The following is a 22481-nucleotide window of genomic DNA, read 5'->3' on the forward strand; positions in this document are numbered from 1 at the left end:
TGAGTATGGTCATGATCATTCCAGAGGACAAAACTCACTCGCTTGCACGAACGAAACGCTCTTCAATCGATAATTCTCGAGACTCAGCATCGAGTCCACTTGATGGCAGATGCTCCGTCTCCCGGGTGTCAAAGCAGAGCCGAGACAATCTCAATTTCCGGAAGCAACATATCCGCCAGAGCCACCAGCTAGGCCATGGAAGATCTTTAATTTCATTATTGTCCTCCATTCCTTGTGTCCTTGTGAGTCCTTTAAGCCTCGATGTGACGTTTAGCTTTGAAGCTATCACACTCCACTACTACCGAGCGCAATAATCAACGATGCTTAATTGAGGTTATGTTAACACACACACACACACACACACACACACACACACACACACACCGACTTTGTCTCCTTAGCTGGCTGCTCTTTTGCTTATCCTTTACCGACCAAAAAACCCCGCTGCGAATCCCTTTCGTGTTCGCAACTCAACGCTTCACCAGCAAGGGCAAAGCATTCACCTTAAAGCCGGACCGAGAAGGACCTCAACAGTGGAACAAATCCCCAGCAATAATCCGCCGTCCTTTTTTTGCAGCAGCACGAGTACGCCATCGAGCGGTTAGTTATGGAGTTGAACCGAGACTCCGGAAACTGCGGGATACTAATTCCTTCGAACTCGAAGGGGCGTGGGGCTTGGAACGCTGGAAGCACCACCGGAAATGGAATGAGAAATTCCTTGGAACGTGTACAAAAAAAAACTCAAAAACCATCACCGAACGGCCGTTCGACTCGACGGAGCGGAAGAGCAACGAGAATGACGACGGTGAGGGGGAACGTTGCTCACACGAATAATACCTGCGGCGTTCTGTTCTCCCACACAAATCATGCTACTTTTCCCATTTTCTCACCCATTTTCGTGGCTTTTCTCGGTTATTACACCGCGATCGGGAGTTTTGGTGCAGAGCATTTACGGGTTCGAGTTCGAGTTCGGCGTCTCGCGCCCTCGCTTGTGTCGTGTGACGCAGACCAATGGAACCATGGAAAAGCAAGCAGCAAAACGATTTTGAAGATGCAAGACCCCGCGGCGAACGTTGTTCTCTTTACATATTGGTGCCATTAATTCCGTTCACACCGTGAAGCTTCGTGGCGAAAGTCAACCTCAGAGCGAAGGAGTGAAGAGCAGGAGCCATAAATCATGATTACCACGGATTTGACTCCCCGGTCCCCGGTGTCGTCCTTTGGCATGTTCTCTCTCTCTCTGGCATGAAGACATTTGGCAACCCATTTCCAATCGGTTCGATCCGGTGCTTCGGTCCGGTTGATGACGGGGATGCGTGGCCCCCTTGGATCCTCCTGGCGACGATTGCGATCTTGATGTTGGAAAGTGAAAGAAGTAATGAATCGAGCAACTCAAAACCAATCGCGATTCTCTCGAATCACTTTACTTTCTTCCGGATCCGCGCGAAGATTTCTCCGAAAACGGATGACGTGGGGCAGATTCATCAAAACGGGGGCGATGATGGCAGCGCTAAGTCAGCACCGACCGGAGCTAAACCAGTTTTAAACGCCGTTCAGGCGCGGCCTGAAGCTGCCAGCTTCAAAATCAATACCGCGAAGGAATGCGGCTAGCGCAGAAACAATTTTCAGCAGCACGCTTTCCACCACTCCCTCCTTCTTCGCGTTCTCGCTGGAATGTTAATAATATTTGGCCACCCCACACGAACGGCTTTACGAACGGTTTCCGGCGGGATAGCTGGAGGCCGCCTGGCACGCTGGCAGCAGTGCAACAATGCTTGCGATTTTCTGATGCTCTTTCGGGCACTGGAACCACCGGCAACTGGTGGGGAATGAAACTCATTTCTAGTAATTGCATTTCCGGCCGCCAAGCCTCTTTTTCAGTCTAGCTAGCCAGCTGAGACCTAAGGCTGAGCTGAGAGCGGAGGTGGTTGTTATGAATGACGAGCAAACACTATTTTCTATGCTCCACGGCCGTTTTTTGCACTGGAAAATCGAAATAGTAAAAAGAGGGATCTCACTCATCGTGAGTACATTGCTTAACACGTTTCACATTCCCTTCGCACTCCCTTTTCCCGCTATGCTCTAATCAATTGAGCCCCGTTATGCTTTGACCAACAAATCGACAAAAGCATGCTGCTTAGTGATTACAAATTCTGCAGCGATATCGATCGGAAGTGGGGTTCGGTATTTCCTCACCAATTCGTCGTTTCCACTTCAAATATGATTGCCAAAGACCACTCCGCTCCCCCACCCATCGGGGACAGGAGCTTCATTTCCACCGCTTCGATAACAAGTGGCACTTTGGGGGGGAACGATTGGTAGTAACGGGACAAACGATCCGAATGATCATCACACCACCTTCATCATCAATGAGCTCACCCTCACCCGTATGGGCTCGTTGTCTATCATCCAGCAAACCAACTGAAACTTTTACATCATCAATCAATTTCCACGCTAAACGGAACGAACGGTAGGAAGGGGGGAGTGAGGGAAACCGGTGCCAGTGAAAGGCCGTCCTCGGCCTTTTCGTGCTCTCGACCGATAAGAAAAGGGACCACAGCCCACAGTCCCCGCCGTGCTGTTGGGATGCTTCCCTTCCGAGGTTGGTGGAAAATCGACCATAATGTTTAAAGGAAAAACACCTTAACCGTCCGGTCGAAGCGTTGCGGCCATTTCCAGCTTCCAGCATTATCTCTCGGTTCGTCCGTTTGCTTCATTCGGCGGTGGACCAGTCACGGGGGCGGACGTTAAGAAGATAGGAGGCGATGGATGGATGGACGGATGGCTGCTTTCGGCTGAATCGCTTTTCACTTTTCTTCCTTTTCCCTCGAGGTGGAATCGATTGGATTTTGGGGGGTGGAATCGACCTTCCGAATCGATCTGCACGCGATGGGCACGAGGTGAGGCAGGAGTGTGGACGGCCAGGGATGACGAGGACGACGACGAAGACGCTTTATTGATTCGGGATTAGAGGTATACTGTTACACCTGGGTGGCAGAAGGATGGAACCATAAGAGAGCAGCGCGTTCGTCTGGAAACGCGTTCGTGAGAAACGTTCGCTGGTTGGGGATCCTGCACGGGTCGATGGCCTTCGTTTGGAGGTGGCGAAGGTGAAAAGTGATGTTATCACATCGGTTGCGATTTGCTGGAGAGCTGATCGTAACGATTTGAATTCGCTCCGTCGATTGATGATGCATCGATTGAGCGGAAGAAGAAGTGGTTTGTTTTTGGAATATCCTTGCGCTATCCTTTCTTGTGTTTGATATCCTTTCGCTATCCTTAAAGCAAGAAGGCAACTTTATCGAAAAGGATAATTTTTGGAGGCTTCGAACCGTTTGTATTGGTCTAAAAATGTGTTTAAAGAGACACATGATTAACTGTTTGAGATCATTTATATGCTTTCCAGTATGCTATAACCATAAAGTTTTCAACCATCACGTTTGAACTGCCGTAGAGCATACGCTCCGGCAGGACATTAACAAAAGAAGGTATCGTCTTTCAAAATTATATCTTCTCTTATGTTCGTCTGGCTATTTCTGTCCTCTTTTTATGTTCAATTCCTTTAAAACTGTTAGTAATATTGACGATTGCATCTCAGTTTTGCTGTAAAGTTAACTAAACATACGAATTTCAATGATTCTTAGTAGTAATTATCCTTTGGCGAAGAAGATTTTAAACAAAGCGTAAGCGTATTAGACGATGAACTCATTTGAACATATTAGTGTTACAGTAAGCATTGTAACAAGTCTCGACAGTTACATTGTCCAGAATTGAATGACTTAAAAAGCCTAAATCCTGAAAACAAAAACAGGACAAAGGAACACTTTTTATTTTATTTTATTTTATTAAATATTACGATAAACGATAAAGATAGCAATGTTAAAAGTGATAAGCTATTAGGCTTTTCGCTAAATTTAAGTAAAGAGAAACGTAGTGAAAGCTGAATTGTTATACTGGCATGAAACAGACAACTGTTGCCGTTCTGAAAGATCCAAATATTAGCCAACTACTCATTAGCTTCCTTGCTTCTCGGAACCACAACATACGCAACTAATACAACTGCCGGCATCATACCAACCGATCCGCCTCGCGAGAGCAGCAATAATGTGGGACGTTTTAGACATCGTCACTACATACGCTACACAAGTCAAGTGTGTTCGTAAGGACCAAGTAAGGCAAAGGCAGCAACACAGGCCCGGCATCCGCATTAACCGTCTGACTCCGTAACGAGGCACAACCACAAAACCGAGGCAAGTCGAGTCGAGTCGAGGCGATGCTGATGTCATGTCATTGCCGCGTGCTCCATAATCATAACTCGAAGACCAACTCGAGCTTCAACCGTGCACCACCTCGTGCTCCTCGTGGCCAAGATCGACCAGCGCATCGGCGCAAGGCATATCTTGTGCTGTAGGTGTGCTCGCGCGAGAGAAACCCGGTACGAGACCGAGGTACGTCACAAAAAAGCCCAAATCCCACTCCCCGCTCCCCCGAAGCATCATCACAAGAAGCATCATCCATCCGGTAAGGGGTTTGGGTTATGCTGTGATCCAGCCAGCCAGCCAGCCAACGAACGCCAACCCACCAAAAAAAAAGGGGTTCCATGTGTCTCGAGACTCAACGGTCCCGGGCCTCGATCCCAGCATCGATATGAGCGGCAACCGTTCTGGTGGAAGCATAAGGTGAACACACCGCACCATCACCACGCCGGACGCCAGGCGCACGTACACTCGTTCGGACGATGCCTTCTCCCACCGGAACGCGCGTGACCGAAAGGGAGGGAGGGATAGAGCAGAGTGGGCAGAGAGCTGGCGTCTCCGGGCGTCGATGTCTCAAGTTTATTACAACACTTCACACGGCCTTCACCACGGTATCCTGGGTATGGTTGGCCGCGCAGCCTGGGTGGGAGGAGTTGAGTGGGGTGTATAGATTATTTTATTATTATGGAGTTTTATTGAATTTAATTATTAATATCAATGGAAATTGCTGGCCCATTTCTGCTCCTTTTCCCACCCTCCCCGCTAATCCTTCCGCCCTTTCCTTCTCCCCTCCCGTGAATCGTGTTCCTTGGCATCCGGCGAACTGACTAGCTGGCTGACTGGCTCGTTGGCGATTCTCTAGGAGTTGGTTTGGGGCCTTGTATTGCGCTCGCTCTCTTGGGCACTGGCCCGTCAGTGGCCTTGTAAGCGAACCCTTTCCTTCAACTCTTCTGCTAATCCTCCAACCCCCCGAATGAAGGTAAATCCTCACTTTAAGACCAGGCACCGACACCAACCGACCGTTGGAGGTAAAACACTCAAGTTGTTAGCATTCATGGAGCAAGGGGCCGCGAACAACGCGCTTCTGGCGCGGGGTTCTTTTGCCGTTCATGTTCACCTCGGACGTTGTATAGGTGGTTCGGTGCGAGAGTAGAGTAGCTCCTCGTCGAGTGACTTAATCGGAGTGGACTGGACATAGTCCTTGCAGCTAACGAGCTGCTCGGAAGTTCCTGAGGACAAACAACGTTCTTTAACTCACTTCCAAGTAACATTTCAAACATTTGAAGAACGATTCGTGGAAGAGAATTTTCGAAAGAACAAGGAACTAACTCTAGAACAATACTAGATGGATAGCACTTGCGTGGACATTCCAGCGGTAAAGCGAGCTTCAAAAGTTAGCTGGACCTCAAAAGACAAACCTCCGTCCGGTGGTGAAAAGAATACATACCAAGGAAGATGGCGATTACGGCCGAATGGCAAAAGACGCACATGACGACGTCTTCCATTGGCCAGCGGAAGAAGTAATGATGATGGTCGTTCTCATCGTCGTCGTCGTCCTCACACTTAGTGCTGCGGTTGCTAGAAGCTCCTGCTACCGCTCCTAGTAAGTGCTATCAAACAAGTCGAGCGTGTAGTGCGTGTGACCGTTGCGGACGAACGAAACGAACGAACGAAACGAACGAACGGACGGACGAACGATGCTTTATTTCCGTTTTATTGCCTCCAGCAAAAGCACTCCGCAAGCGAATGGAGAGCCAGAATTAGGCCGGCAACAAGGCAACTCCAACAAACCGCAGTTTCCACCAGGAGAACAGAACACAGAAGAAGTAAAAGAAGAAGAAGAAAAGGGGGGCATGGTTTTAATGTCACTTTTCGCTCTCCGCTCTGGCCCAGTACCGGGTACAGTACGCAACTACTTTCCAGAAAATGGTTCTGCCAGTACACGAGTGCTGTCATGGAAACGTTAGAGCAAGCTTTATTCAAATTCAAAAACCCAACAGACTGTGTTGGCGTTCTCTCGGCTGAGAATGCGTGATGCTCGTTGTGCAGTGCGCTAGCAGATATTAACTGGAGGAAGCAGAATCGTTCGTGTTGACAGGTGCGTTTGACGGTGCCACTAGAGACAACTAGGACAGATGGTAGTGCACCCGGAAGCCAGCTTCCGGGCGGGACGCATCAAACTGTCGATCACTGTTGAAGTACATCATAAACGGTCCCGGGGATGTTACTGTTGGAGGGAGGCAAGGACGGAGTGAGTGTTGACGTCGATGTCAAAGGAGCATCCGATGTCGCTCGGTAATCTTACCCTCAACGTCCGCATTCAGAAGGCTGCGGCTACAGAACCGCTCGGCACGCAGCCGTGGCGTAGCCGTCGGTAGCTGGACAACCGCGTTCGGGATATGCAGATTGTCCTCGGAGCGGCCCGGTGACGCTACGTTCGAGTAGCACAGCTCGTCGAACCCAACGTTCGTCTCGGTCGGATTAGCGCTATAGCCGAGCTCGAAGGTGGACGTGCTGAAATGTAGCTGGTGGGTCGAACGGGTCCGTTGGAAGCAAATGGCGTAACTGAGCCCACCAAGATATGGGCCGACACCGTTACCACCGAGATTGAACGATTCCACTGTACCGCTTGGTTCCGTGAAGTACTGGAGACAACCGACCGGGGCCAATGCACTGAGATCGTGAGTGGTCCTTGGTGCGACACCGTTGAGCGCTGATTCAGGTTCGAGCAGTGAACGCAATCCACCTGCCGGCAATCCCGTCGGACATTCCAACTGCTGGACGCGCACACTCCAGTGCGGATTGCCGAGCGTCGGTATCTGGGCCCGGCTCGCGATCCGGAACGCAATCGTCAGCGTACGATCGGCGCTCGTTGGGTTGAATGGAACATACACTGTAAGCATATTGAAAGGAAAGGAAAAGACCCACCATTAGAATGCAAACGTTGGAAAGAGATTGTCAAAACAAAGTAGCCCTTAGAGGAGCTAAAATTTACGCAACACAACAGTCTACTTTTACTTTGTAAATAAGTTATTCAACTTGGTAATTTATTCCACAGTTATTTAGAAGGAAACTGAAGAATACTAAAACATATTATTAGTGTTTGTATCACTCAATCAATAATAATACGTCGCCAAAATGAAGCAAGGATGGAAAGACATACTTGAACTAATAAGTACTTCTCGAAAGCACCTCAGAGAATGAGTGACACATGAGTTAGAACCCACTGGTGATTTCACCAGCTCGACTCCTTAATGTGATTGAAAATTTCGTGATTGATAGTTGGCATCAGCCCTACAGCTGGTCGCTACACAAACACCTCTATGACACACAATCTAATAAAGAATCCTCCTGAAGGCCTCCTCCTGATGAGCCCTTCCCACACCTGCTCAGCTACTTACCGTGCTGGCCCGAGTTTTCACCGCAAAGATTGAAGTTCAAACCGTCCACCGTCAGCACATCGTTGATGCACGTCGGGTACGGATCGAGCGTCGGTTGGGCCAGGCTGAACGAGTTAAAGTCGAGGCGAAGCTGTCGGAAAAGGGAAGGGGATGGAAGGGGTGAAGAATGGATAGTCAATCGTTTAGCAGGGCCACATGAGTACTACTGTTGACTAGTGCGTAGTGCGTGAATTGAAATCCTACCTGGCAGATGCGTAGATTCAGCGAGCGGATGGTATAGACGCACGTCAAACCGTTGGTGCCCGCATTCTGTGGGGAAATGAGCGTGGTCGTCTTCACCAGCGAAGTGCCACCGCAGGCCAGCGTCGGTCCTGGGCACAGGAAGAGACGGAAATTGGAGAAAACCCGGTAAAGGTTAGTGTGCGCTTGGAGCGATGAGTCGTAAGGGACTAGATGAAGGTGGTGTTTGGTCGATGTGTTAATTTCCTTTGCATATATGACTATAGTAGTAGTACCAAAGGCAGTGCTCTAGTTAGAGAGATTGCTACACAAATAATGGATTTGCGATCAATCCCGGTAACGATTGTTTCGAAAGTTTATAAGATTCGCTTTATCCGATAAATGTTCCGGATTAATTTAAAATTGTCCAACGACACTATTGTGATCAACTTAAAGCTTCTTCGAGTTCGGTTGCACCTTCTGGTATCTCCTTGGTATAAGTGCTCACAGGTGTCCAATGTTTGAGCCCTATTCCCTGTCATGTCTTATCATTCCCACTGCTTAGGATATCTTGGCGATCGATCAGCACGAGTTTCCGCGAGTCTCGGGACCAAAATAGCTCCTGATGATTGTTGATGATTGTTCCATCGCAACATTTTTACATAACAAGCATCACCAGTGATAGCAGCAATGTCACGCGCATCGTGAAAATCGTATTTTTAGAACCTTTCTACTCCACTCGCACCTGCAACACGCTCTCAGTTAACCAAGACGGTGACCGCAACGTTGGAGTTGTGGGTCTATCTGGCGGGAGCACAGCGAGCAACCCAACGATCGTGCTATCAGCCGCCTTCACCGATCATATCTCCTCCCTAGTGGGCGGGGAAACGCAATGCAGTGACGCAGACACCCTGATGCATATCTCCAGTTTCGAGCGACAAGCATCGAACATGATGGAAAACCCTCATCAGCACGTCGTTGTCTTCCAATCGTAGCACCGTAGCACCGTAGCATACCGATTTGTGACCAGCCCTAAGACAAATCGTTGACCTCGACCGTCGTCGCCATCGTCGGCGATCGATTGCAATTGTCCCACAGACTACCGACTGCTCCTAAAGAGCGGGCTGGCAATGGTGTCAAACACGACAGTTAACAGAGGCTACACCGGCCAGACAATGATACTGATAATGGAGTCGGCCGGGACATTATGGAGACTCCGTCGGGAGCTGCTATACCTGTAGACTGGCCCACGGCCAGGCCGCCGTGTTGCAGTACCGCCGCGATTGTGATCCCGATAAGGACGAAGGACGCCATCAGAGCGCTGCGCTTCCCGTCGATCAAACACACCAACACTCACACTAACACACTCACGCGCAGCACACGTGCACACGTTCCTTTCACTAGCTTCCGTCGGACAACGCACACACACGCCCACGACGATGGTGACCACCTGATGGGAGTTGGATTGGATCTTTGCGAGTTTTTTGTTTTTTCTATTGCGATTCCACTCTCGTCGGTCCGTAACCAATGGTCGAATGCTCCGCTCAAGCTCTACTGAACCTACACACTGGCCCGGTGAATCCTTTTATATGGCGGCGCACTTTCGTTCCGCTCTTCGCGTCTTCGCGCCCCGAACGGACTGACTGACGGACTACCTTATCAGCTGCACGCGCGCACCTGGACCCCGGGGGCCGTTTATCATTTTTCGGTGGCCAAGACATGGAAAAGCCATCCATAAGTGTTTGTGGGTTTGCGAAACTCCAGCTTCCCCGGTACATGTTGGGTGCGTTGTGACGTCCTAGCTTTCACTCGACGCGATCGCTGTAGGTCAGGGTTTGCTGTTCGCTTTGTTGGAGGCGCGGATTTCTGAGAAAAGTGAGGAGAAATTTCCATTTTGCAAAGGGTATTTCAGGTAGCTGCTTGTGCTCAACTGGACCTTTCTCTTGTGGAACAAAGTCACTCACTATCACCATCTTACCGGAACACTGTCCAGATGTTGTTGACAACGTTCTCCGACCAAGATAATGAAAAACGATGGGGTGTGGAGAAAAAAGCATTGTCAGAGGGAGGGTAGATGCATACGGGGAGGGCATGTTGGAATTCGTACGAAATCATTCATAAAATTTGTGAACGACCTGAGAAGGGACACTTGCGTCATTGAGCGCGCGAGATGCTAGATATGGTTTCCGGTCGATCTCCCGGCCGGGTCCGTTTTTGTTGCTTTCTTTTCGGTGTCTGGAGCAATCGGTGACGCAAGTAGGTCGGTGTATCTAGTTCATGGTTGGCATCGATGTTGGGAATTACTAAAATTACCTTAATTGATCGGCGTTGCGTCGTCGAATCGATCAATGTGCTACGAGCCAGAAGATAAGAACTTTCCAATCGCTGTTAACCGCATCATGTCGTGTTAGCAAGGTGAGCTTTGGTGTTTGTTTTTCTATTTTCGCACCAATCCATTAGGCAGAGCATGTTAACGTTTATCTGTTTAGTTTATTTTTGTCAATATGACGCAATTCTAAATCGTAGCTTTGCTTTCATCGCGCTACAAAAGAACGTTTGATGCGATGATTCCTGCTTATCACTGGAAACATGCCCTACATTGCCTACGCTTTCTATAGCTGTAATTTTGAAAAGAATGATTTGGTCAAGAAAAAGAATCACTCCCTTGTGTAATCAAGTACAAACCGTATATGGCAAAAATGCTATTTATCCATTATTGAGCAGAGTATTTTCTATAGCGTCACTTAGAATTTTAATTCTGTTTGTTGGTTTTTTTGCGCTGAAGCTAACGACTTGAAGATGTAAAAAGAAATCATCTTAGAGAAGTAAACGAAGTTTTTGACACAATTTTAAGAATATGCTGGCATCCTCCTTCCTGATGGTTGGGCATAGATTTCGCAGATCGTGCGAGATCGATTCCGCAGATACATTTTGTAAAATAAATATAGGATCTACAAATAAGACGAATCATTCACAAACCCGCTCAACCCGTTGAAGAAGAAAATCGCAGGCCACGGAAAACCGTTGGTGGATTTAAATTTTTAGTTTTCGCCTAGAGCTATGCAATATTTTTCCATAAGCGTCATCTAGGCGAAAAGTGTCAAAGCAATTTGTTTGAAATTATTTTATTTGAAATCTTTCGCTTGCCTTTTAGCGCCACCTAGGCGACGAATGCGAGAAGCTTTCTGTTTGCTTGAAAATATTTTCTGGTCATCTTTTTGCTTGCTTAATTTTAAATTTAAAGTGGCCGATTTTTCTGCGATTTTTAGGATTTTTTTTCGAACGTTTTCCACTTGTCCTGTCTTGCATTAATCTTGTTTCGTCTTTTTCATGACTTCACTAAAAGCCTGCTTTCTCATGTTCCCATGTTTATTATGTTTGTACAGAAATACGAACCATTAGGTTTGACGAGACATTGCTAACATCCTACAGAACACACATACAAATCCACAAGAAACAACAAAGGGAGCTTCCCACATTTGCCCCATACAACCGCTGTTAAGACCGCATTACGTAGTCATTTCGATTGTTCCTTTGGTATATCATTCTCTATTGCATGTCAGAATTGCGATGATGTAAACCGACTTTTCTTACTGCCCCCCCCCCCCCCCCCTCCATTGATCGAGCATTAACTTGATGGGTGCAACATCAAACATCCTGGTAACACATAGACGGACTTTCACGTTGAAGAGCACCGGCTGGAAATCAATTTCCAGCAGAATAATATTTACCGAGAAATAATTCAATTGCGAACCACGCATCTTGCACTAAGAGGGGGATGATCAGATTGGTGAGAAGACGTCTCATCTGACTGATGAGTGAGCGCATGAGAGAGACATGGACACAGTTGTTGGTGGAAATGTGCTTCTGTAAATTTTATAAAACATATTTTAGAAGACACCATTTTTACTCGACGCAGAGCACAGCTAACGCTCAGCAAAGCCGACAAAGCACGTGTATCACTGGAGTTCTCGCCCATCACAGGATAACAGCATAAATCAAGGAGTCACTTATCGGGCTAATTTCGTTCCCGGACCGTAAATAAACTTGCTTCAAATTTCATTATTTCCCCAGAAAATCCATCAGACAAAAAGTGCAGACAAGAAGCATTGACTTCGCATCGAAGCATCGCCGCTCACTCCCAACGCCTCATCACTTACCGTCCATTTCTCCTTCCTCTACCCAAGACCGCGAGATCGTCTTTCCCCTGGACCAGGGGATGTTGTTTTTGATAAAATGGAACACAAACACGGCATTGGGCCCTCATATTCCACGCGTGCGAGAGCGCACGGTCTTGCTTCTCTTAATGGGCGACACAATGGAAAACAAATATGTCTACAAGGATTTCCGCCACCCGCAATGCTCATCCCTTACTAGCGCCAGTAGTAGCAGCGGCCAGGAATTTAGTAGGGCATTTCGATGCAGGGACATCCAGGGTGTTCGGCTTTGCGCGTGGCTGGAAAAAGCGAAGAGGTTCCCCGTGCGGTGTGTATGCTGCTACCCTGGCTACGATGGTTTTGCGGTATTTGCTACCAAACACACACACTCGACGCATTACCTTGTAATCATTGAAATTGGATGGTTCTACGGCAACGCTAAGCCCGCAACGATTTCAACCCTCACAGCCAGCCCAGGACCAGGATCCGAAGCAACCACAACCATGTCATGGCAGCTGCTTCTGGCTTCAAATTTATTCCATAAGCCTTTCCCACTCGCAAACTAATAGTTTTGCCTGCCTCTCGGTCCATCGAAGCGTTGCTAACGTGTGTATCGTTGGTAAGGTAAGCCTCGAAGCTCGCTCGTTACGAATTGGTGCCGTAAAATTACCATCGAGCCACTAAACATCAGCTGGGAAGACTACGAATGTATGGAACAGTCCGAAAGATAGAATATACAATCTGCGGAGGCATCTTTGCCGTTCGAAAACGTTAGTCCTTTACATTTATGCTCTCGAAAAGCCTTTTTCAGTGCTGTCAACGACTACGTGATTATAGTCATCTTTGGAGTTCATTGAGCGTTTCTAAAGAAGTTTCTTTGCTAAAGTAAACTTCACTTATCATTTTGGGGGCCACAAAGGTGAGCTTAAATCGAATTTAGATCGACTGCAGTGTGTGTCGCTACAAAGCATTTTATTCATGTGTTGGGCGCCTCCATTTCGAAATGCTGGATGATCCCGTACGTGACATACCATATGCTGCCTTTGATGTGGTTGGCATTTTAGGGCAATTAGGATGAATAATTTAATAAATTATCCTCTCTGGTTCGGGTCACAGTTGTTTATTGTTAACTCCAGTAGCTTACTTAGCTTCTGTAGCTCTAGAGTTCTACATGCAGCCAGGATATTGCTTGTTATTGATTGAAATATCTATTTTAATCGCAACTGTCCTCGTTTATCAGCAAACTACCTACAGAAAACCTTGGGTTTGCACTACAGTAGGAAAAGTGCACCGAGAAATTTGATATCCGGTAGACAAACAACACATTCAGCCTACTAGCACTCTGCCTGGATGGCCGGTTTCGAGTGACACATCAGCAGAGCTAAACGGGACCGGACGTGACTCAAGAATGGTGCAAGATGGAACAATAGCCTGGATTGATTTACGTAAGTAACTTACAATTATTGATTGTATTTAACAAAATTCGTTTACTAATGTCGATAAGATAGGAGCGTTTGATTATTTTGAAATTCTAGAAGCAACAACAACCCTCGAAGAGAAACGAGATTTTTACGAGGACAACTCTGTGGAAGTCTGTGGGTGCTTTGATTGTCACGATATGGCCATCTATAATGGATGGCTTTCATCAGCTTACCTGCCATTAATTATGTCTACCAAACTAACGCCGAACAAACACCAGAGCAACCCATTTTACATTTTCACAGTTTATTATCGATACCCAGCTTCCTCCTCCCGCTCAGCTCTCTAGTACTTTTTAGCATCAGTGACAGTGACAATTTTCTACAACGAATATAGGATAACATTCATAAAACGTCTTTACCATAAATCTGCCGCGTTAGTCGGCACAGTAACGCGGAACCCTTCGGGACAATAGCTTCCCTTAATATATTTCTCTTTTCTGACGCTCGATTCATCTACCGAAACTATGGCCTCAGTATTTGTTGAAGTGTCAAAAGGTTCGGTCAATACCACGCTCACCACGTTATGTCTATCATTTTGTTCAAAGTATTGTTGTCGCAGCATTTTTGTATAAACCTTTACATCTTTGCCTGTCAATGGAACCTCGGCCGTTATTGGAACATTTGCCGTGAGAAGGAGTCTTTGCTTAACGCTAGTTATCGAGGAGGGAGTCCTAATTATCTACTTATTTAAGTGCGTATGTTTCGGTAGTGTACACCGGATTTCCTTTCCCGTGGTTTTTTCTTTCTTTTCTCGCCCAGAGCCTTACTTCTTTTAATAACACAGTTATTAGTTCATAATAAACTCGATAGCTCTCGCTTGAATACTGCTTAACCTATATGCTGCTATATTGGTTTGGGTTTCTAGTTTTAAAGTTCCAGTGTACACTCCACGGTTTCTTATTCGCCCATCTCAATTCCACTGCCAGCCTGTATATATATATTTGTAACTATAAACACAACGATAGTCAGTTCGATGGACCTCACACATACGGAAAACAGACCATAATGTTTAGCACCACAGGTAAGCAGTTTAAGGGAGCTTAGCCAAGACGAACGAATTTTCCTTTGCTAATAGAAAAATAAAACAAAAATAACAAAAACAAAACCATTTCCATTCCTCGGGGAACAGAATCTCCTCTTAAACAGTAGCACTAGAGCACTAGTATTTGGCCGTTCGCAGTTGTTTAAAACGTTAAATTTATTCACGCGACAAGTTAAACATATTTAAAGCTAAAACCGGAACCACCTTCTCTACACCCTCCCCTCCCCCCCCCCCCTCTAACCTTCTACTCCCGAAGCCTCATCTGGCCGCCGATTTATGTTGTCGCATTAAAGCACCTCATCCGCTGGCACCTCATCATCATCATCATCATCATCGTCTACTAACTCATCCACCGCACCACCGTCACCGATCGCTCCCCCGTTAACCTTGTGCTCGGCCACCGTACGATGAAACCCGTTGACCGGGCCGTGTGGCCGTTTGCCATTGCGGCCAACCCCACCCAACGCCGTATCGGTATCGATGAACGTGACGAGGCGTTTGCCATCCGGTGGCAGATCCGCAACCGGTTCCGGTCGGAAGTGTACCCTTTGCGCGGTCGGAACGTTCGAACCGCGACCGACGTCGGTCGACGGTGAGGCCATCCTTTGCGGCGGGTTCGTTGTGGAAGTGGCAGTGGCGGCAGGGACCGAACCATCCACGGTTGGTTGGCCGTTCGGTCGGTGAATTGTGCTGGTGTCCACGATCGGTGGCGGGAGCGGGTGTGACTGTGTGGCAATGGCCTCGACCTCCGGCGCTAGCAGCAACGAGTGTTTCCGTTTGTTGCTGCGGTTCTTCCACGGTTTTCGACCGCTACCACCGATAAAGGTGCTCTTGGTGGCGCTCTTGGTGGTGCTATTGGTGGTAGTGGTGGTATTGGCGGTAGTAGTGGTAGTGGCGCGGTCTGGGTACTCCTTTAGTCAAACCTTTTCCTCACCCGGCACCGGCGGACCGCAACGTACGAACTGCAAGCGGACCGGCTGTGATTAGAATTCGAGGATTTATTCGAAACATTCGTAAGGATATCCACCACCGAGTAAACCGATTGAACTAAGGTCGGGCTGGGATGCAAACAGAACGAGAATAGAGCGTGGAAGGGGCATGAACGTGGGCATCAGGCAAGGGAAGAAGAAAATGCGGCTAAAAGTTACGTGCCAAGAGTTGTGCTTAATGAGGAGCATCGAGCATCGAGGAACAAACTAAAGTCTAATGTACCGCTACACTGGATCAACTGGTTTTTACCGAGAGATAGTGAAAAAAAGTCTGAAGAGGAGAAAAATAAAGTAAACATGGAGACTATCATTGAAAGTTGAACATGAAAGCCGAGAACGGATAGGTGCAGTAACTGGATAATGAAAAGGAAAGGATTGACATAAGCCAACATTGCACAAACCAGAGAAAGGAAAAAAAGTTAAATAAACACTGATAAGATGCCAAAAAAAAACGAGATGAGATAACAAAACGGAAAGGTGAAAGTACTTGCTCTCAGTAGCGCGATTGGGGTTTATTTTTTCTAAAAATTCGTCTCAGATATCGCGAAAGACTGAAAGTACACGGACGAAGTGAGGAAAAAGAGAAAAAACATGTGAAGATAAAGAGAGAAAGAGAGAAAAAAGAGAAAGAGAAAGAGTGTGAGAGAAGTAGCTGTGAAAGTGAGTGCACAACACAGAAGAACCGGCAGAAGGGCTGAACTGAACAACGAAAACGGAGAAAAACTTATATTAAGTAGCAGGAGTAGATCGAAAAGGTTGAAGCCAGACACTACACATCAATCAGGTACAAAACTAGCACTGTTCAGCACAAACCAAACATAGGCACGGCCATTCTGAAGGCCTTCGTGAACAAATCGTTGCACAATAACCGACGCGCATTCGTTTCACGAATTAAATATTTAACTTTCCGCTGATATGAGCAGATCGCAGAGCGTAAAGTAGAGTAGAGAAACGTCATGCACGTGCGAGAGGGACGGCGCGAAGGTTAGGCTAACAATGACGACCAGCCCTTCACCCACATACTACCCTGGCACATATCTTCAGTGTCTAGAGTAGTCGAGCACTACTAGCTAACAGTGTACGCTGCTGGGGGAAGGCCACCAGCGACACGGCAAACAGCAAATGTTCATTTTGTTTATCATCCAGCCCTAAGCTGCATCTGCATCTCGCACCGTGCAGTGATGGTTTCACTGTTACACATGGCAAGGCTGCCGCTGCACGAGCTTAGAATCTAGGACTGTCTGGCCCAGTGACTGGCGTCGTTGTTGTTGGTTGCGGTTGCGCTTGTTAGGAATTAACAACCGGCGCCAGCTGGTAGCACTAGCAGCGACGGAAGCCCGGATGGCTTTAGTTTTGATTTAGAACAGTACACGGAACACACCGACACAGTGACGGTGGCCTTCGTGGGAATGTTGCAGCCCCGCCCCCTTCGAGGGCAGGATGTTTGTTGGTTTTGAAATCGGTTGATCGAAAGTCGCCGTTTGCGTTTAAAACTTTTGAATGAAAAGCCAGCGCCAGCAAGCAGCACGAATTTATGTGGCCAGCACTTCGCTGGCAAGAAACGGAGCGAGGCGCCCTGCCAGAAAAATCTACCCAACCGTTCCTTTTGTGTCTGCCGAGGGGGTGGTGGGAAAACCGAAGCGAAAAAAAATGAAAATAAATCGAAAGCGAATGGTGGCGGCGGTGGTGGTGGTGGTGCTCAAACCGAAGATGAAACGTACGAAGCGAGCGAGCAGGCAGGGCAGGGCAGGGCAGGCAATACCGGAGAAAAAACGAGCGAGGAACAGAGCGGCAGATCAGCATACTTACGGACACTTGCGTCGCGGTGTAGGAGTTGGCCCGGGTACGCAGGAACACCGTGCGCCATTTGCGCTTGACTTGTGCGATTACCTCGCCGTTCAGGAAGCAGAACAGGATGGCCACGAACAAACCCTAAGACCGGTGTGGGAGGATGGATAACGAAAATGGTGCCGGGAAGGCGAGGAAGGACAGAAAGATCATTTGATGAAAAATTTAAAAATAATGGCAAAAATGGGTGCTTGCGTTTGTGTGTATGTGTAGGTGAGTGTGTGTGGGAGTGTAAAGGCAACCTCTCGTGGCAGCTTGAGCCACACGATAGATGGGCATCCGCAAAAGGCTCAAACCAACCGACGCACCCTACCTGGAAGGAGGACGTGCTGGCGAGTATCGTTTCGTACGTTCGCTCGAACGGATGACCATTTCTCGGTCGGAACGGTGTCAGGATGTACTGGAGCCCGAGCAGCGGTACCAACAGCAACGTTGCCCTGTTCGAGAAGGTGAAAGACGGCTAGGGTTAAGCGACTGCTATCTATTTGAATTAAGTGGAAATTTAGGTCAAACTCTACTCTCTACGTTTGTTAGGTTGCATCCTCCGACTTCAATCAACAATATAAATTGTTGGGAAAACATTGAAGGCACAACATTGAAGATCTCGAATGGCCAGCGAATGTACAACAAATTCTCTAATTAAAATTACACTTCGTTTTTTCTAGTGCAATTCTTGTTGCAACTAGCAACTATTGTACTACAAACTTCTGTTGGTAGTTCAAACAACACTAGTGTGAAAAAAAGTTGTGATTACTCCCGCTAGCTCGTGGTACGTACCGGAATGCCTGCAGTACCGTCCTTGAGGGGCCCGCACCCTGCGGACCGGCGGGAGCTTTAAGCTTCAGCAGCAGCACGCGCATAATGTTGAACAGGAACACGAGATTCAGCAGCATCGAGCTGCACACCGGTACGATGAACACCTTGTTGAACGCACTATCATTCATCCAGCATCTACAACGGATTAAGGAGAAGGAAGAAAAGGATGGGAGAGAGGGAGAGAGGAGCACGGAAGAAGAATTTATGAGATTAGTGGAGACGATGCCGACAAGCGGCACAAATGAGAACATACAAACACATAAGAAACTAAATGGTAATGTGCAGAGTATGTTCTAGCAGCAGACAGAGCATAGCATTCCTGTTTCGTCATAAATCAAGGTTTATTACACAACATAGCTCCAACGCATCGATACTGTAAGGAACTGTCTGTCTTTGCTGACAATCGGTAACCATGGCACTCGCATGGAGTGCCGAGAGTTATGCTGCAAATTAAAATTAAAATTATGCACCGTCGGCCGGGGCTGGGCCACTTACTCAATCGTATCGGTCGGTGGGCTAACGTAACCCCGCAGGAACCCGTACAGCACGATGAAGAAGATGGGCGAACCCCAACCGAGGGCTAGTAACCATTTGAGCAGCTTTTTCTCGGATACGAACGCCGACACCAGGACGGTGTGCAGGTAGAAGCCTTCGCAGAGCATCCACGAGTAGTTGCTCAGCAGGAAGTAGTGCAGCACCAGGTGTAACGTGATGCAGCTAGGCTGTTTGGACAGAGAGAGAGAGCGAGAGACCAAGACCATTATGGGTATCATTCGCCCATTAGCACGACGAAGCATGGAATCGCCGTCAATACTTACGCCGCTCTGCTGCAGCAGGTCGAGATCGGTTAGCACTAGCCGGTACCAGAGCAGCCAGAGGAAATTGTTGCAGGCGAACGAGGCGAACAGGTTCATGTGTAGCGTTATCCTGGCACACTTTAACGATCTGCAAAACGAAGCCCGATCCATTCGTCACAAAATGATAAGCACAAAGCGGGTTGATTGGATTGACGGAGCACACGGATTTTGTCGCAATAGTTCCCAACATTATCAAGAATACCCCGCTGTTTCAAGGCCCTTAAGTGAGGTACTATCACCGGACTACAGTCAAGAAGTGAGCAGCAGCAGCAGCAGCAGCAGCAGGTGGCATTTAATATACTCGACAGCACGTTTTGATTCATGTTCCGGCAGACGATTTAATAACGGTGCCGTGCAACGAGAACAAAGTGAAAGTGTTGAACTCAGGTCCCCGTCATGCAAGACATTCATTATGACACCACCAGTGGTGAAGTGATTAAAATGAGTTTTTCCGTTTAATAAAAAATGACGCTGATTAACTTCCTGGGAAATAAGGAGGACGGTTCACTTCCTGCCGTAGTTACGGAGCGGCGGATAAATGGAGCATTCTGAGGAATATTAATGATCCGGCTTGATTGTTCTCGTTGCTTGTTAGCCATTCTGAACCGGGCAACGTTATAATCCCCGTCAAACCTGCTTCAAAGCTGCTTCAATTATAAAATTTTAAAACGATTGAAACACGATACACAATTCGCAGCATTCGCTCCTCGCTCCTCGAGACATTGAACTCATTAGCCACAATTAGTGCTGAGATAGCTTAGCATCCTTCGGAATTCCACTCCACACTAATGACGGAATAAGCGGAAATTAACGAGCATCCTTGCGCAAGATTGGGAGTACCCCTCCTGCCTCCTCTTTTCACCCCTACCAATCCAGAGATCATTTACCTGAAGTAGCTTAAAATGGCGAGCGATAGCAGGATGGCTATCAGCGAGATGCAGTATCCGGTTTCGTATATTAGATTCACCTGTCTCCGCCACTGTGAGAAGACGGAAGGAAAAGAAAACAAAGTGAAGAAGCGAGTAAATGGAATGAAGAAAGGGGCAGGAAGGAGTTTCCATCCTCCGGCTTGCCGCTCCGTCCTACCTCGAAGTCGTCTATGTTGATGCAGGTCGTGTAGTTGGACCAGGAGCGGTTCGTCTGGGGATGCCGGAACCATTCGCCATTTTCTTCGCACAGTTTATGGGCGAACCCTGCAGCGTGCACGAAAGTGACGACGGGAAAGGAAATGTGATTAAATTTGTTGAAATAAAACAAATCGCAATCGATCGCTCACGGGCGGGCGGTCATCATACTTACTCCTCGGATCGAAACCGGTGATGAACTCGGGGCAGAGTGCGTATGCGGAGGTACCGGCTGCGGTGTCTGGCCAACATAACCATCCATCCCACGTGCCCGGACAATAGATTCCTGCCGAAGGAGCGCAAGGTTATTGACTTGCCGGAGTGAGGAAATCGCTCGCCAATCGAGTAAGTGAGTCAATCATCAGCCAACCAGCTAATTAGCTATAAATTCAATCAGTTATGCATCGGTCGTGTCCACCAGAAAAGGTGGGTGGTGGGAGGACCATTCGTACTCGTGTGGTGACGGTTTTTCCCGTGACGGGAAATGGTTAACCTTTCCACGTCCACGATCGGTTCCATGCGGAAAACTACTTTATCTTTAATCAGATAAACTTTTAATTGGATTTTCGACACAGAAAGATAGAGTGAGACGGTGACTCCTCGGTTACGCGTCCCTTGTCTGTTCTGCCACAATCGCCAAGAGGGTGGGGGAAAGCTAGGACCTAGCGGAAGATGGACGAGTGCACTTACCCGAGACGGTCGTGTCGGCGGTTTCGTTGAGCGACTCGAGACATTCGAGGCGCTTTTGTGCCATCACATCCACCGATGCGTCCGTCGTCGTACTGAAGGCCATGTTGATCGTAGCGCCGTGAGCGAGAGAGAGAGGAACAGGGGGAGTTTTCCCTTTTGGCTTGACCTTGATTGACGAGCGGTTGGCTCAATTCACGCGCTACCACCACGATGTCCCTTCGTACGCGTTGGAGGGAGTTTGTTTTGGTTTGTTTTGGGGTATTCACTAATGTGTTATTACTTTGTACGAGGTTGTTGGTACTCTTATGCTACATTGCTAAAAGCATTCTAGGAGTCACTTTTATCTTTGAAAAATGAAAGAAAAATAGTATTTCTTAGTCACGATCAAGGAGATACCGAGATTATTTAGTGCGTTGGTGCGTTTTAGTATAAGGATATTCAAATTGTCATCTGTACGTTACGAGCTAGCGAGCATTAAACGATCATTTAATGCACCATACAAATCACAAAAGTACTCCAAAGCCACTCTGGTGCTCGCGGAGGGTAGTACAGTACCGGTACAGAAGGCGAGAAACTCGTCGTTTCCTGTAAATTCGGTCGTTAGCTGCAGCAGCACACAGAATAGTTACTGAGTCAGTACCGCCGACAACTTGTCTCGTTGAAAAGCCATCTTGCTCTTTAACGCTCCCGGCCAAAGGACAATCGAAAGCATTTCGTGACTCTTGCTCCCAGCTAGTACGTCAGTTAAAGAAGTATGACAAAACATCTTCCAACATTAAATAGCATAACATATCCAGCAGCGATCGCAGCGATGTCTAAGAAGCCACAAAATATGTGTACTGCTTCCGTCTTCCGTCTTCCGAAGGATGGTGAGAGTGTTGATGATGCTGCTAGTAACACCGATGCACATTTGCATTCACGTGAAGCGATGAGACAACACTCTGTTCACGCTTGCTCTTTCCTAGAATTCCCCGTCACGGTATATCGCAATAGCAGCGCAACCTCAGAATGCCGGAAGCGGAAGCCACCGCTGGAAGTGACACACAACGGAAGCAGACAGTAGTGTCATCTGGTAAAGGTGAGGTGACAGACGCGGTGTTGTACGCTACGATCGCTTCACTTTACGTTCTGCCATGGGGCCATGTGGCTTTGGCTTTGGAGGTTTCCTGTGCCGAAGGAAAGATTGGAAAATGGAGCGGAAATAAGATTTTCATTATCTGAAAGGCATCGCTTTCTCTCTCTCTCTCTCTCTCTCTCTCTCTCTCTCTCTCTCTCTCACACACTCATTCTCTTTCACTCTCTCCAGTACTAGTGTCGAATTGAGGTTGAGGAGCTACTTGAAGGTGTTTAACATTGCCGGTGGTAAATTGATTTTTTGAAGGTAATCTGTTTACCGAATGGAAATACCGATAGATGCTGGTGTTGGTAGATTATCCGTTTACCAGCACATGCGAAGGATTGGATCCTTTTTTTTCCATAAACTGACGATTCTGATTCGATGGTAGCAGAGTAGAAAAAGTAAAGCAGATAATTTTTACATAAAACCCATTCTTTTGCTGAGCTTTTCACGAAACGGGATTGATGACCCCGCTTTCAACCAA

General features: G+C 47.6%; 2 protein-coding genes across 7 annotated transcripts in view; both read right to left on the reverse strand.

Moving 5' to 3' along the window:
- Positions 1–6382: 6382 nt before the first annotated feature.
- LOC125959541 (uncharacterized) lies at positions 6383–12043 on the reverse strand. Its single transcript, XM_049692366.1, has 5 exons — positions 12037–12043; positions 7901–8028; positions 7658–7787; positions 6562–7149; positions 6383–6483 (listed from the first exon to the last, which is right to left on the reverse strand). The coding sequence occupies exons 1-5, from the start codon at positions 12041–12043 to the stop codon at positions 6383–6385; spliced, it is 954 nt and encodes a 317-aa protein (XP_049548323.1).
- Positions 12044–13720: 1677 nt separating this feature from the next.
- The window catches only part of LOC125959129 (calcitonin gene-related peptide type 1 receptor), a 52335-nt gene continuing 43574 nt past the window's right edge, over positions 13721–22481 (reverse strand). For 5 of the 6 annotated variants that reach the window (XM_049691935.1, XM_049691932.1, XM_049691931.1 and 2 more), the window contains 10 exons: positions 20881–21224; positions 20366–20476; positions 20153–20259; positions 19954–20045; positions 19028–19154; positions 18705–18931; positions 18171–18344; positions 17707–17830; positions 17355–17477; positions 15318–15518 (listed from right to left, as the gene is read on the reverse strand). In XM_049691935.1, coding sequence (XP_049547892.1) covers positions 15474–15518; positions 17355–17477; positions 17707–17830; positions 18171–18344; positions 18705–18931; positions 19028–19154; positions 19954–20045; positions 20153–20259; positions 20366–20476; positions 20881–20983 — 1233 coding nt within the window. In that variant the 5' untranslated portion in view covers positions 20984–21224 and the 3' untranslated portion in view covers positions 15318–15473. Of the gene's footprint in view, positions 15519–17354; positions 17478–17706; positions 17831–18170; positions 18345–18704; positions 18932–19027; positions 19155–19953; positions 20046–20152; positions 20260–20365; positions 20477–20880; positions 21225–22481 lie in introns of all 6 variants that reach the window. The other variant, XM_049691936.1, reaches the window with a different exon arrangement.

This window comes from Anopheles darlingi, chromosome 2 (genome assembly GCF_943734745.1).
Source record: "Anopheles darlingi chromosome 2, idAnoDarlMG_H_01, whole genome shotgun sequence".
NCBI classification, from domain to species: Eukaryota; Metazoa; Arthropoda; class Insecta; order Diptera; family Culicidae; genus Anopheles; species Anopheles darlingi.

Bases quoted from the DNA above. Each gene is read 5' to 3' on its own strand.
- LOC125959541 (XM_049692366.1), bottom strand. The intron at 7,150-7,657 runs GTAAGTAGCTGA...ATATGCTTACAG, and splicing joins TGAAAACTCGGGCCAGCACG to TGTATGTTCCATTCAACCCA. The intron at 6,484-6,561 runs GTAAGATTACCG...TCCCTCCAACAG, and splicing joins TCTGAATGCGGACGTTGAGG to TAACATCCCCGGGACCGTTT.